The sequence below is a fragment of the Lineus longissimus genome, chromosome 3, assembly GCF_910592395.1.
Source record: "Lineus longissimus chromosome 3, tnLinLong1.2, whole genome shotgun sequence".
In the NCBI taxonomy this organism is placed as follows: Eukaryota; Metazoa; Nemertea; class Pilidiophora; order Heteronemertea; family Lineidae; genus Lineus; species Lineus longissimus.
In genome coordinates, this window is record NC_088310.1 from 28,774,337 (window position 1) to 28,791,076 (window position 16,740).

General features: G+C 40.7%; 1 protein-coding gene across 14 annotated transcripts in view; it reads right to left on the minus strand.

Moving 5' to 3' along the window:
* Positions 1-16,740, minus strand: part of LOC135484575 (serine/threonine-protein kinase D3-like) — a 68,735-nt gene that overhangs the window by 5,648 nt on the left and 46,347 nt on the right. For 7 of the 14 annotated variants that reach the window (XM_064766190.1, XM_064766186.1, XM_064766192.1 and 4 more), the window contains 15 exons: positions 16,015-16,210; positions 15,443-15,526; positions 15,113-15,257; positions 14,642-14,771; positions 14,348-14,425; positions 13,859-14,173; positions 13,565-13,637; positions 12,995-13,018; positions 11,868-12,031; positions 11,464-11,568; positions 11,172-11,355; positions 10,795-10,870; positions 10,430-10,536; positions 9,766-9,851; positions 4,423-4,564 (listed from right to left, as the gene is read on the minus strand). In XM_064766190.1, the coding sequence (XP_064622260.1) occupies positions 4,423-4,564; positions 9,766-9,851; positions 10,430-10,536; positions 10,795-10,870; positions 11,172-11,355; positions 11,464-11,568; positions 11,868-12,031; positions 12,995-13,018; positions 13,565-13,637; positions 13,859-14,173; positions 14,348-14,425; positions 14,642-14,771; positions 15,113-15,257; positions 15,443-15,526; positions 16,015-16,210 (1,909 nt within the window). Of the gene's footprint in view, positions 3,118-4,422; positions 4,565-7,870; positions 7,957-9,765; positions 9,852-10,429; positions 10,537-10,794; positions 10,871-11,171; positions 11,356-11,463; positions 11,569-11,867; positions 12,032-12,994; positions 13,019-13,564; positions 13,638-13,858; positions 14,174-14,347; positions 14,426-14,641; positions 14,772-15,112; positions 15,258-15,442; positions 15,527-16,014; positions 16,211-16,740 lie in introns of all 14 variants that reach the window. The other 7 variants (XM_064766189.1, XM_064766196.1, XR_010446465.1 and 4 more) reach the window with 6 other exon arrangements.

Sequence of the window (16,740 nt, forward strand, 5' to 3'; positions counted from 1 at the left end):
TAATCAATAAACAGTTTATTAGAAGTGCAAAAACATCGACAATATACAAAGAAATGTATTTGTAAACATTAGAGAGGGGAGTCCAGTCTACATCACCAATGTACATCAATGTATATGTAAACATTAGAGAGGAGTCCAGTCTACATCACCAATGTACATCAATGTATATGTAAACATTAGAGAGGAGTCCAGTCTACATCACCAATGTACATCAATGTATATGTAAACATGAGAGGACTCCAGTCTACATCGACAATGTACATCAATGTATATGTAAACATTAGCGAGGACTCAAGTCTACATCGACAATGTACATCAATGTATATGTAAACATTAGAGAGGAGTCCAGTCTACATCGACAATGTACATCAATGTATATGTAAACATGAGAGAGGAGTCCAGTCTACATCGACAATGTACATCAATGTATATGTAAACATGAGAGAGGAGTCCAGTCTACATCGACAATGTACATCAATGTATATGTAAACATTAGAGAGAGATATAAGTCATCACCTGAAAGTGTGCACAAGGAGAGGCGCTGTGGTGTGGTGGCTAAGACTCTCGGCAAGCGGTAAACAGATCCCGGGTTAATCCCCTTCAAAACGCCAATAGACTACGTCTTTTTTTATTACCTGTGATATATCAGGTTGGTCCAAGATTTTGAAATCATAACCTATGTCAACTGATTGAACCTGTAAGGTAATCGTAACCTCTGTCGACTGACTGAACCTGTAAGGTAATCGTAACCTCTGTCGACTGACTGAACCTGTAAGGTAATCGTAACCTCTGTCGACTGACTGAACCTGTAAGTAATCATAACCTATGTCGACTGACTGAACCTGTAAGGTAATCGTAACCTCTGTCGACTGACTGAACCTGTAAGGTAATCATAACCTATGTCGACTGACTGAACCTGTAAGGTAATCATAACCTCTGTCGACTGACTGAACCTGTAAGGTAATGGTAACCTATGTCGACTGACTGAACCTGTAAGGTAATCATAACCTCTGTCGACTGACTGAACCTGTAAGGTAATCATAACCTATGTCGACTGACTGAACCTGTAAGGTAATCGTAACCTCTGTCGACTGACTGAACCTGTAAGGTAATCATAACCTATGTCGACTGACTGAACCTGTAAGGTAATCATAACCTCTGTCGACTGACTGAACCTGTAAGGTAATGGTAACCTATGTCGACTGACTGAACCTGTAAGGTAATCATAACCTCTGTCGACTGACTGAACCTGTAAGGTAATCGTAACCTCTGTCGACTGACTCAACCTGTAATGTGACTTGAGACGTATCCAGACAATAGTTGCTTAACGCAAATCAACAGAGGCCCACCCAATTGCCACACTTTCAAGTTAAACTTCTACCATCATAACAAAACTCGCCAACATACAAAATCTCACAATTTTAACATGATTTTATACCTCCATGTATCTATATATACACATACATAGAATGAAAAGATTTTTATAATTGTAACCTTCTCACTTTTATATACACATCAACAATATTTTAAACTCTGCTCAAATTGAGCATACGGTATATATATCTCCATCGATTAAAGGCAATCAATCTGTAATCAGTAAGCAACCAATTACGGATAAGGACTTTGAATAAACACAGCGGAGGCGAAGGACCACAGAAGGAGTGTCTTGTAATAATGCAAAAGACAATTGCAGACTTAAATACGACTGTCCAGAAAAATCAATGTCTCCATAAGTATTGGGCAATATTGTGGCCAACATTAGCAACATACATTATATCCCATAATCAAAGACCAATTGAAAGACAGCAACATTACTATATCACTACCACTTTACCACGTATGTTGTTAGCTTCACGGAACCAAAACATGGTAACAGGGACTATAGACAAAGAAACCAATAGCTCACATGGAAACTTCCGGCACCAGAATCATGCTCCTTTACTTGTTTTGCATTCACCCATTTGTTCATTCCTCTTGATATTTGTTGACCCGACATCTCTACTATATATCAGCTGACACAACCCTCATTTCAAATACAAGGAATCTAAGGGAAACTTAAATCTCAGGTAAACAAAATATGATTTTCAATAATCCAAAACAATTTCTCCAACTCAACCAATGTAAACCCAATGAAAACACTTCAGAACTTTTCTCTCATTCAATGTTCTTTGAAAATCATAAAATCTAAACTACTGCATCTCAACAGTTTACAAGGGTCAATAACTACACGAATGTCTTCAGACGCAGCTAATCACTTGGCTAAAGTGACAGCAGTTGTCATCCAAAGTTCATGTTACTAAATTAGTCAATCCTCACTTATGTATGCAGATCCAGTATAAAACATCTAAAATAGAGCAATACAGCTGAACATTATACAGATCGACATGCACTATTAAATATCAGTCCTAATTAGGCTAAATCTAACCTCACATCGGCTGATTTTTCGGATCATAGTGCAAGCTTTGCCTTTGGGGCTGACCCCGAATCACGCTGTCACAATGCCAGGGTACGAAAAACTTCCAAGGGAAGTTTGATGTGATTATATAAATGTAGGTTTCTGACCTGAACCGATTTCCACCAATAGAGGCTCTTCACGTGAGGTCACGACGTGACATTTTGACGGCCACCTGCCAATGCATTTCCTTTACGTTGTGACCACATGTGACGGCCAATATGGCCCGTCATCATGTGACGTCAGTGAAGAACCTCTATACACAAGCACCATGCCATACACAAGGTACAGGGAATCGGGAGACTTAGGTCCACAAATCTATCCTACACTTAGTTTTAGTCTACACTTAGTTGTCACGTATCACATTGTCACCAAATAAGACACCCATGGCACTGACATGTATATTATGGCCAAACTTCACCCTGAACATCTCTGGTTAGAACTTATATTACACGGAACAGTTTCTTTCAAGTTTGGCAAGCTCCAGACCCACAGCAACATGAGTGAAGTGCCAAGTTCCTTTAGTCACCCCCCCCATGAAATATTCAATATATACAGTGTCCTATTCTGTATAAGGATTACTGCAGTGTGATTTTAATCTGGTATCGCCCAGCAGTGTGAATACGGGCTTAGAGTGGCTGAAAGACTTGAGGTGCAGGGGGTGTCTGGAAGAAAACATACTCTGCAATTAGTGAAAGTACTAGAGACAATGCAACAGTAAGAGAAATAGTTAAAGTGATAGGAAGAGTCTGAACAGACAATGTACACCAACATGAGATGATGTTTACACTGACAAAGTCAACGAGATTTAAGAATGATACTGCACAAAGAGATTTCTGTGACGAGTAACAACTGACCCATTTACGAATAGACGGTTTCCTTTCGACCAAACCTGTCTGCATGTTCTGTGGTATTTTGGAATGTTAAAGGCACAAACAAATAAGTCTGATTGAGCTTTTGAACTTGAATACCTTTACTCAAGTCCATCAATTTTAATGATTTCTGTGTCTAACAATATGAGGTGAAACATGTGCTAGTTTTAGACTAGAAGCTATAACACAACATTTATACAACTTGGGACAGTATTGCTCAGGAATGTACATACACACAGCATTCACATATTTTACCTCCCCACTATGGACTATAAAGATTAGCCAGATTTAAATCTTTCTGATTCCTTGAAGAAGACCTGTCAATCATGTATGATGTCAATTTTAGCATTGTGAAGTTCCTTCTGATGGCATTAGTGCCACTTCCAGGCCAGGAATGCAGCTGATTTGATGGCAATAGATGGGCCTTTAAGCATGCAAAACCTCATTTTACACCAACGACTATTCAGCAATTTCTAACAGCAACAAGAACACATAATGGTAGGTGGATTAATGGAAGAACACTGTGCCTGATGGGATGACTGGAATTATGGAAAAGTTGGCTATTTGCAACAAGACTTGCAGCCATTATGCAGGATATACAAAACACTCTGCATAGAGGGGATGAACTACGTGTTAGTTCGGGAACAAGCATGCCGACCTATCAGCGTTGAACATCTGAGTCCTAGTCTCCTCCATATACACACAACAATAATGGATATAGGCACCAGGGGAACAGGGTGGTCATTCATTGTACAGGATGCCCTAAAATGGTGCAGAACATCCACGAGGAATGATCGAGTCTGGAATGAATTAGGTTTTTGGGATGCCAGCCCATTTGCTTCGATGGTTTGTTGATCATTTGTTCTAAGGTTCTATCATCTTCAGGAAGCCTTTTTTAAGTTCAATACACAGATGTACAGGGGTGTTCCAGGGTAAATTATGGCAGTCCCGTGGACCAATTATAACCCAGTCAGATTGCGTGTTACAATGATACAATGATACAATGACAATACACTACAACATTTGACTACTAGGAAGACGTATGGTTTGACAGTACAGCGGACAGTCACATGATATTAGGGCATAAGAAATCAGCACCTTTAAAGCCAACTAATTCCCATGTTGACAAATTGTTCTCCTTTCGGAATTCCTCCCAGCGTGCATCATCAGATTCGTGTGTCAGATAACGCTCACCGACGGCAGATTCAAGTTTTCGTAGATCGCACCATGTTTGAAAGTCCTGCAATAGAAAGGACACTGATGAAGATTTTAAAAGGTACATCACATTTGCCAAAGATTATCACAAATTTGACTCCACAGCCCAACACTGTACATATATGATAAAAGAGGAACAACTCTTGGTAACACCAAGTAAATGTATTTTAACCGTCCCCCCCTCTATTCTTAACGCATGAAAGGAAGAATGTGAACGTCACAATAACCTTTGGCACACAATGTGATGTTGTATAACAAAGATAACATGCATCATTTTTACCACAAATACAGTGGAACCCCGGTAACACGACAATTAGGCCCTTTGGTCGGACCCCCCAATCCAGTGGTCGTGGTCTGGGTACCAGGGTGGTCGTGTTACCGGGGGCCTTGTAATGGTAATTAGAGAGGAAACCATTCGGGACCGGTGATTCTTGGTTGTCATAGCGGGGAGGTCGCTGACCGGGGTGGTCGCCGACCAGGGTTCCACTGTAAGAAGTATAGCGGGATCTTTTGAAAGAAAGATTCAAGCTGTATAATGCCTCTTGATATCTTAGTAGAATTAAGATTTCCACATTGTTAGTAAGCTTGTATGTACCAATACAGATTAGACATTGTTAGTAAGCTTGTATGTACCAATACAGATTAGACACTGTTAGTAAGCTTGTATGTACTAATACAGATTAGACACTGTTAGTAAGCTTGTATGTACCAATACAGATTAGACACTGTTAGTAAGCTTGTATGTACTAATACAGATTAGACACTGTTAGTAAGCTTGTATGTACTAATACAGATTAGACACTGTTAGTAAGCTTGTATGTACCAATACAGATTAGACACTGTTAGTAAGCTTGTATGTACCAATACAGATTAGACACTGTTAGTAAGCTTGTATGTACTAATACAGATTAGACACTGTTAGTAAGCTTGTATGTACCAATACAGATTAGACACTGTTAGTAAGCTTGTATGTACCAATACAGATTAGACACTGTTAGTAAGCTTGTATGTACCAATACAGATTAGACACTGTTAGTAAGCTTGTATGTACCAATACAGATTAGACACTGTTAGTAAGCTTGTATGTACCAATACAGATTAGACACTGTTAGTAAGCTTGTATGTACTAATACAGATTAGACATTGTTAGTAAGCTTGTATGTACCAATACAGATTAGACACTGTTAGTAAGCTTGTATGTACCAATACAGATTAGACACTGTTAGTAAGCTTGTATGTACCAATACAGATTAGACACTGTTAGTAAGCTTGTATGTACCAATACAGATTAGACACTGTTAGTAAGCTTGTATGTACTAATACAGATTAGACACTGTTAGTAAGCTTGTATGTACCAATACAGATTAGACACTGTTAGTAAGCTTGTATGTACCAATACAGATTAGACACTGTTAGTAAGCTTGTATGTACTAATACAGATTAGACACTGTTAGTAAGCTTGTATGTACCAATACAGATTAGACACTGTTAGTAAGCTTGTATGTACCAATACAGATTAGACACTGTTAGTAAGCTTGTATGTACCAATACAGATTAGACACTGTTAGTAAGCTTGTATGTACCAATACAGATTAGACACTGTTAGTAAGCTTGTATGTACCAATACAGATTAGACACTGTTAGTAAGCTTGTATGTACCAATACAGATTAGACACTGTTAGTAAGCTTGTATGTACCAATACAGATTAGACATTGTTAGTAAGCTTGTATGTACCAATACAGATTAGACACTGTTAGTAAGCTTGTATGTACCAATACAGATTAGACACTGTTAGTAAGCTTGTATGTACCAATACAGATAAGACACTGTTAGTAAGCTTGTATGTACTAATACAGATTAGACACTGTTAGTAAGCTTGTATGTACCAATACAGATTAGACACTGTTAGTAAGCTTGTATGTACCAATACAGAATAGACACTGTAATAAAGTTACCTCAAAGCAATGTAAAGATGCACTCATGCATGTAGGGAGATCAAGAGGCATGCAACTAAGCATCCTGGTCTGTCAAATGCATCTACTCTAAACATGCAGGACTAGGCCTTTAGAGAGACTGAGGAGGATGAAATTCACAATGAAAATAGGTCTTAATAGCTCCTGCTGTATGGGACGCACAATAGGCATGCAGTGAGGCACGCCCCCTTTCTGAGACCCAATTCTCTGCGATCCTACAACATGCAGTCACCCAGGCTAAGACATGCACTTCCAGCAAGCAATTCAATCCGTGTCTTCTCACCAAAAGTGGCCAATATTGAAAATGAAATACTCCCAGGCGAAAACATTTCGTTAAGTACAAAATGGGGACTATTTTTAACCCAAAAACATAACGACAACAATACACCAAAACCTAACACCCAACACCAACACCAACACCAACACCAACACCAACACCAACACCAACACCAACACCAACACACCAAAGCTGGGAACAATCACCAACAAACATGGCTTGCAGCAAATGACATTAAAAGGTTTTGATTCTTATGGTGGTGGAGCAGAGAATGACTGTCAATTGGACTATGCTGGCTCTATAACAACTGTTTGGAAGTCATTCAAGAAGTATCGTTCTTCTGTTGTTCAAAAATATTGGAGCAACAATGTCCCTTGCTATTGATGCATCAGTACAGGGTATATTCCCAATTGAAAGACAGGCAAAATCACCTCAAGACCAGCATATACATGTAGCTGCCCACCACCAAAGTTTGGCAAATAAATTAGGTTTAATAATCATAGGATGTGGCATATTGCAGGAGAGCACAGTACAGTGAAATGCAGATACTGGTATCTAGCGAGAAACGTGTTGTTCCCAATCGCCTTTAGCAACAGTCTCTGTCGCCATCAGAATCACACGTCAGAGATGCCCACCGCTATGGATACCTGTCAGGTGGAAACTAAGTAAGATGGGATGTCAACATCAGATAGCAAAATCAAAAAATCCCCTCAAAAGAATGGTACAAAAATCTGCACAGCAAGAAGCTCAACAAAATGGGCAGCGAAAGTGATTATGCCTCAATAAAACAAACTATGTGTGTTAACTTCAAAAAGCATTTCTAACTCTTGGGTGGACTTCTCAATGATGGTTGATATATAAAAGGCTGTCTGCTGGCAAAACAGGGTTTGGGATCCAAGTTTCCCAGATTATTTAAGAGTTCTAACAGACCCCCTTTTTCATACGGAGGTCAAGTCAGCTGATGAAGCCTATACTCTAGATATCCGACTAGCCAACCTGAACCAAGCTTTCACCCAAGACTTAGATGAACCAAGCAACACATATCTACACTAGATACCACCAAAAGTCAGACAACCTGACCTGAAGCCACACGTGACATAACGATTTATCACACGTGTAACGTTTTCTCATTTTCACTTGTAACAAATTATTGATAATGTCGATGGCTGCAATGAGAGAACGGAGAGACATACAAACACTCAATCGTCAGACGATCAGACGTCATTCGACAACAGCAGACGTCATTCAGGTCCAACAGACATCAATCGAGATGTAAACAAAAGATGATCATCCATGTAAACAATGTCCGACACACCACGGTGGCAATTCAAATTAATACACCTGTCACGGGCCATAATTGGTTCACCAGAATCTGTTGTCAACAGGTTTTTAAACAGGTCAAAGGTCCTCCTTTCTGTTCACCAGCCACACGCAATTTGAACAAGTCAATGGGCCTGTAACAGGTTAAGTAGTTTGCATTGCCGCTGTGGACAAGCATGTTAACGATGGTCATCAGGGCTGCAGGAGTCAAGGGAGATGGCACCCCTCAAACCATGTACACTGTGGAATACATCCCTGCCATATTTTGACTGAAGTGACAACAATAGTTTCAACTTCAGCCATAATACATCCCCTGACATCTTACTAAGCACCTTTGATCCTCGTTAAGGCCAAATTGGAAGATTAATGCGGAAAATCACTCTCCAATAAGACTAGCATTCAAACAAGACAAGATAAATTGCCAAGAATAAACACCAAATATTATCACCACTTTGATAAACCAGAGACACTTGAAGACAACGTAATCAAGGTGATTTTCCTGCAATCTTTCAATTTGGCCGAGACTAGAGTGACAGCCAGACACCCTCCACGAAGAGCAGACATCCCTTGCTTCCACGATGTACCTACGACAGATGAAGATGTTAATAGATGGTGGACAACATGCAACATAGATCCAATGTCTTTCTTCTAGAGTCATTAGGAGATGTGCAAGCTGAGCTAGGGTGGGCATTCTTGTGGAATCGTTCACTGGGAGAAGTGTCAGCTCAGCAGGTAGTGGGCATTCATCCAAGCTGAGCTTGTGGTAGGCATGTGGCTTGCTAGCCTATTGTATGGTCTGTCAGCTTGATAGCTTCATGGGTTAGGAGTACACATATCTTCAAGATGTGGCTTGCTAGCCTATTGTATGGTCTGTCAGCTTGATAGCTTCATGGGTTAGGAGTACATATATCTTCAAGATGTGGCTTGCTAGCCTATTGTATGGTCTGCCAGCTTGATAGCTCCATGGGTTAGGAGTACACATATCTTCAAGATGTGGCTTGCTAGCCTACTGTATGGTCTGCCAGCTTGATAGCTTCATGGGTTAGGAGTACACATATCTTCAAGATGTGGCTTGCTGGCCAGGATCACTATCCATGGTTGTACCAAACAATCAAATTGACATGCAAGTTAGTGGGACATTACAGGCACTCATTAGTTAGGATTAGGCCAAGAAAGGTGTTTGTTTAGGGACAGAACTGGCATGTTTTAATCTTGCATCACAACCAACAAACCCCAATTCTTTTTGATACGATACAAAACTGGCGTTGCGAGGTGTTAGCTTGAATCGTTAAGAAGTTAAGAGACAGTTTGAGAGAGTGAGATGTCCAGTCTAATATAGAAGTATGAATAGATATGTGCAATAATGAATAATAGTAACAAGTGCTCAAGTCTTCATAAAATGACACCAAAGACTGAGCACTATTTTGAATCATCAGGTATAAAATGTCTTGATCTTGCAATTCAAGATTGTTGGAAGAGTTCAATCAACACGAAAAACGAACTTTCCAGGTTTCTGGATGTGTTTTTACCCATGGGAGCTACAACTTCTCTACATCTGTCATCAGCGATTATGTTTTTAGTTTAACTCAAAATATTGCTCTGTGTATCATTTCTTGAAGACATGTGCTGGAACCGTTCTATGTTTGACTAATGACCTGAAACCATGGGTGCAGACGCGCTTTGTTGACGGTGAACCTTAGGCCTGTTTCCACAACCAGAATGCAATTCAACAAATGCATCGCTGAAAATAATGAAGAATATATATTAGTAACATGACAACGATCCTGAAAACAAAGCCCAAACTAGGCCCAGTTCAAGGGCCGCATAATCAAGAAATGCAAAGAGTTCTGAAAACCTCTTATGTAGGATTGATGAATTGGAATAAGTGAACTATTGCACAGCTAAGAACACAACCTGACTGATGAAAGTGTCACTAGTTTCAGTGGTTTTGTAAAGATTGAACCAACCTCCCACATGAAAAGCAAGAATTGTATAAACAAGTAAATATGTCAACTATTCAACGTCAGGTACATAGAAGATTAAGGAGAAGTTTATGACCATTTTCAAAATTCAAATTGAAAGGTGAAGTTCATTGCATTTGTGTATCAAAGATCGTTACATCGGTACTGCAATTCAACTTAGTTGTGTAAGGAATCGAAAGTGATCATATAGGCCCGCCAAAATCTAAGTTGAGTTTTACAACCTTATAGTGTAGTGATGTGATATTCTCAATACCTCTAGTGTCATGCTACCAATGATCTCGCCGACAGCAGCAGACAAACTCAACCCACTGCCAAGTAAACACAGTATAAAGCGTACCTTCTTGAGAGACGTGTTTCCAAGGATTCGGTGGATACATAAACGCTGCATTCTGGATCTGATCACTGATCTCTTCATCCTCGTTGAACGGGAACGTACCACTCAAACTGAAAACAGGCAAATCAATCAATCAATCAACTTATCAATTAATCAATGAAGGCAGTGTTCTGAATAGGAGCTACTCATTCAGCCCTCTCTCTTTGATCCTTCCAACTAGCTCCCAACTCCTCAACCCCAACTGAGATAATAACGGCAGGGTTAAGTGTCAAGCTCAAGGATACTCACTCAGTTAGTACAACTGATGCTCTTCAGGGTCATGAGGGTCTCCAACCATCACTAACTGCGAGGGAGATTGTTTCACTCACCTTACATAAATAATGACTCCTACTGACCACATGTCTAACGACCTATTGTAGCCTTTATTCTTGAGCACCTCTGGAGCTGTTGAGAAATAACAACAGTGGTTACATGTCATGGCTAAGTGTCGGCTAAATGCTGGCTAAAGGCAACAGTGCTCCAGTCTGATGGCGGAGTGGTGAACTATAAGAATACCCGTGCTTCCAGCATTATATAAACGCCAGTTGAAGAACAACTAGGCTTCTGACTAAGACATCAGCTGAAAATGGCAGCAATGTCATCGCCAAAAGGGATTCACCATATTGTTCAATACCCGACCACTTCCTGACTTATACAACTGAAAAGGAGAAGCATACTTCTAAGAAATGACAAAACTTGTCCTTACCAAGATAGGCTGGAGTTCCTACTACAGATCTTCTGAAAGACTTCTCACCAATGATACGAGCAAAGCCAAAGTCACACAACTTCACCTGTGGAAATGCAGTTTCTGTGGAGAGTAGCACGTTTTCTGGCTTCAAGTCACAATGGACTATACTCTTGGAATGTAAATGTTTTAAGGCAACAAGGATCTGTAAGAGAAAGAGAAAGGTGTTTCTTTATTTTGAGCAGAAAAAAAACTAGTGAAAAATGTTTTTGGACTTGACAGACATGACGCGACAACTCATCTGTCAACTTACCTGAGAGATGATAAATTTGGTGACTCGTTCTGATAGTCTACCCTTTGGACTTGACAATATCATCTCTAACATGTCACCCTTTAATTTTTCCATTACCACAAAAATCTGAAACGCAAGCAGATAATCTGAATTATTCTTCATCATAGTTATAAATCAGTGTATACCGTGATGACCAAAAATGGCTTGACAAACCTACAGGTGGTTGCTGACCATGAGTAGTGAAGTCACTAAGTGCTGATTAGTTAGGCCTAGAAAATGCCTGCATGACCTCTGTTGTCAGCTATCATTGTGAGATACCAACACCTCACTCAACGCGAACCACACATTGGTCACCAACAGAGCGCTTCCAAAAGAATATCAAATGATCCTCAACAGGTTTGCATGAGTCTGAATGTTAAGCTCACCCTCTCTGGAGTTTCAAACATCCTCTCCAGATTCACAACGCCAGGATGATGAATATTCTGTAGTATAGACACTTCGTTTTTGAGCTGTGCCTCCTGTTTTGTCGGGAATCTTAACTTATCTATGACTTTGATTGCTACCTCACGGTTTGTTCGTCGATGTTTACCTGCAGAAAGAAGACCATTTAGAGCTAAAGACAAAATGTACACATCGCTGGCTGTCAAAAGACAATACTGATACCTGGAATAGAAGTGAGCAGGATTCTACCAAAAGAGACAGGCCTTACTGATTGGTTTCCTTGGCAGAGTATGGCACTATTTTGATGGAAGTGCATACACCTTGTACACCCTCATCCATAACGGGCTTAGACTATAGCTTGTGATCTTCAGCATTTGCACATCTTATAGTCATATCATAACATGTCAACTTGGTTGATCTTGTCATCAGTGGGGAAGTCTCTTCAACTTACAACATGTGGGATTGAGCTGTGACCAGTTGGCAGGTTTGGATGTAGTTGATGTCTAGAAACACCCAGTAAACACACAGTTTGCACGCTCAATTTGATATCAATAATTAATAGTTTATCAAAGAGGAACTGGAGGAAATAACAAGGTGACGAAAGAACAGCATTAGATGTACAAGGTAACAGACATCTATAGGAAAGGGTAAAGCACACACTTGTACAGAGAACCGAGTATAGTTAACTTCTTATTGTCACCCCCACAAGTCTTTCAACATCTCATATAAAACAACCAAATCAGGATATCTAATAACAGAGGACTCAAGGAGCTGTCCCAAACAGGTTATTCACAATATTCCTCATGGCCAAAACACGGAAATTGTTCATAAAACAGACCAAAAATTGAACATTTCAATGAGAAGTGTGAGTCAAGGCTGCCTTATTTATGTCTTGAAAATATGCTGACTTTGTGCAAAGTTTACAAGTATTTGATACAGCTCCTTATACTAAAGTACACGTCAGCAAACTTATATGGAACTAAGGGGAGACGTTTCACTGTGATGTTCCGAGTCTTGACGATAAGCTGCAAGGGTAGAAGCTGTGGGGGGTCTATTTATCACACAGATTTGTTCAGGGGTCAATGGGTTGGTGTAGACCATCTATAATTACCAATGTCCGATGATATCGGGCCAGCTGATTCAAAAGCAAAATAGAACGATGTGATGAAGTTATTCAAACTACAGCCCATTGCAAGTGACTTACAGCCCATTGCAAGTGACTTTTATTGTGGCTAGTTTTACAGCATCCATGAGTGATCTTGCCTTTCGGTTTTTGTTGATTATTCCTTAAGAATGGGATTTTCGTTGCACACATTTGACCCCCCCAAAGGCCAATGGCTGTATCTCTCGAGTCACTGTTGTCCTTTGTTTTATCATGTAAATTATTGAGTGGATGCAAGATTTAAGATGGCCACCATAGCAGCCATTCTGTTGCAATATTCTAATTTCCTGCAATCAAAGACTTTTATGCAGAAAATAGCAAACCCAGATACTAAACAAGGAGTTGGTACACCAAAAGAAAACTCACAACCCAAATAGCAAAAACCCGAAATGGCAGGCCCCACATTGATGATCAGATCAAGATGTCTAAAGCCAAAGTGAAGAAGAAAGAACAAGTCTGAGACTAACAGAGCTTTGCTGAAAGATGTGATGAACTGAGTTGTATATAGGTGGCGCTTACCTCCGTACACTATACCAAATTGTCCGGAACCCAACACCTCGTCAGGGTATATTTGATAGATCTGACTGATGTCCTGAAACGATGGAAAGTCAATAAGGTGAGCAACTTTGGAAATGAGAGCATCTTTGCTGAGATTATCATGAAAACTGCCTTGGTGGCCAGGGCTTATCCCCGGACAGCCAAAACGACTACTAAAAGTATCCACTGGCTTCTTGGGCACGAATCAAATCTCTTGATTCCCAAGTCGATCATTGCTCTCGTATTGTTATTTTCAAGTAGATGAATGAGACTAACCTGAGTTTCTTCCGCCCTAGCTGATTCATCTCCTATATTTTCCCCTTGAGCATTGCTGACGGAGATACTAGGTGTCGGAGTGACTGGCATCATGGCCTGGCGTATTGCTTGCTCCCAGTATTTAGCCTGCTCCAGTCCAGCACCACTTTCAGGTGACATCACAATAGGTTCACCACTCCCCCCTGATGGGTCCTCGCCCACATAGAAATGAGTTGTCATCGTATGAATTTCAAAAACGAATGGATTTCTAACCGGGTCAACTGAATGTGGATCGCGTGCTGTTTCGACTGAGGCCACATCAGCAAGGTTGATTTCCTGAAATGAAGATTTCAAAATGTTGACTTTAAAACAGAGTTTTAGGTTTGGCACACTGTGCTATTGGAAGCTTGTGGTTTTAAGAGGCAGGGAATCAGAATATGAAAGCGGTAACCTGCTGCAGTGGAATAAGGCCTTTACGCTTCAAGTTGTCCAAAGAGTAATGCCACCTACCTTGTAATATCGCGACGTATGCATATTTTGATACAATGTAATTGCTTTCGAATCCAATTTCCAGTAGTGGCGCCGCCGCTGTGAAAATGAAGAATCAGTAAATGAGAACTGAGACATGACGTAAGTAATCAGAATGTCACACCCAACTTGAATTAAAAGTCTGCATCCAATGTTAAATCTGCATCTTTTCCTTCCCACAAAACCTCACATCACTGGCACTGGATCATCTATTGCTTATACAGTCACAGCTCACTAGTTATCTCAGAAGTCTCATGACGCATGCTGTCCGCTTACCGTGTTGTCCCTGTCTGTAAAGTGCACCATCCATCCCTCCTTGGTGATCTTTGAGCCACTCTGACCTCGCTTGGTGTGCTTCACAGACTGCACAATACGCATCAGTGGAATGTTAGAACTCGTCGTTGGGCTGAAAGAGTGAGGGTTCCACGAACGTTAGACGCGAGACAAAATCACAGCTTTTAACCTTGTTATCTATAGAGGGGTGATTGTTCTACTGAATAATGTGCTTAACTTAACATCTATGGTTCAACACCCTACACTCACATGACACTTACGACCTTGGGTATGTCACTTTACCTTTGAATGAGGAGTAAAACAGTTGCCTCGTAGCTGGTGTCTCTGCCAGGGCAAGCCAAACAGCCCGTCCGAGGACGCTCACCTGTGACTTTGACATATGTGATGTATCTGACATGTGACGTACAGCATACAAAGAGAAGATGCGAGAAACGTCACCTCATTGAAACGTACCTTAGTGGAGGTTTGTTTTGATCTTTATTGTCAGAATCCTCATCGTTGTCATCGACGCTATCATCTGCGAGTTCTCCAGGCGGTTCCGAGATCTCTGACATGTCCGTATCAATGGTACTGTCCGTTTCAGATTCAAAGCAATAATCTGTGGAAGATGACAGAAATATGACGCTGCATACCAGTACCGTAATTACAGTCAGACTGCAGCTACCTTCTTGATGAGAGGAACAACCAATGATTTGTCAGCAATGCTGATACGAGGTATTTCTCATTGATGAAACAGTGGAAAGCTGCACTATTATGGGTTCTCATTTCTCAGTTCTTACTTACCGCCTGTGTGAGCTACGGACACTTCTCCTTGGCAATTTTTAGGCACAAAGTCAGCACATCGTTTGTGCGAGTTAAATTTACAATCTGGAAGAGAGATGATTACATCATCAACATCCTGAGCCACCAAGTTTGAGAAACGTCTTGTAACCCACTTAGTTTTGTGCACGCATTGTGTGACTTCCATCGGTCACTTGCCAGGTTAACATATAAGGTGATGAACTTCCTTCATGTGCCAGAGACTACATTTTTATTTCTGAAATCGGCTGACTTGAGGTGTATGTCTGTCAGGAGTGGGGGCATTGGGGTGATAACTGATGACAAACAAAAGCCATTCTTGGGATGCATTTCATGTGGGGATGGACTGCCGTCAACGGGTTTCTGTGGGGATGGAACACCTGGAGTAGAGGCCCTTCTCCTGCCAGTCCTTAACCCTATGTGAGTACCCAGCACCATCAACATCAGTGAGGTCCCAGCTTGGGTAAGACGATGGCTCATGATGAACGACTGTGACCCGCACTTGTCTCAGAGCTGATATCAAGGCTTTCGCATAATCATAACTATAATCTGTGTACCTTTGCATTGCACACCCTGACGGAACAACCCTCGCAGTAGCTTTTTACAGTACTGACATCTTGTGGGCTTTTTGTAGTTGTGGACTACAAATGTGTGAGGCACTTTGATACGACCGGCAAATTCCTTCTCCATCCAGATTGGCCGACCACTCCATGATCTTGAGCGATTGTTCCGAGTTTCTGGAGGAACAAGTGTCTGAAATGTGAAAGGTGGGATTCAAGTTTCACAAGGATTGAGACACTAACCAGTGACATACTGAAGATTATGACGTTTTTGCAAGTGTTTCACTATCGTGAATGCGCTGTCTGACGAGAAGTTAAAATGAACCATTAAATTTAAGCAGCCAATGCAGAATTAAGTCCACTACTAAGCCAATTGCCAACTTTTAGCTTCGCAAACATGTTTCAGTTTACTGTGGCCATATGAGAGTGTCAGCTGTAAGGAAGTGTGTTGAAACAGTAGATACTAAAGTGGTCCTTCTAAAGAAGTGCACTGAAACAGCAGTTATCTACGCAGCTCTAAGTGAACTGAAAGAACAGGTGCGAGCAGTTCTAAGTGTTACACATGTAGTCCTACGTGATACACATGTAGTCCTACGTGTTACACATGTAGTCCTACGTGTTACACATGTAGTCCTACGTGTTACACATGTAGTCCTACGTGTTACACATGTAACCCTACGTGTTACACATGTAGTCCTACGTGTTACACATGTAGTCCTACGT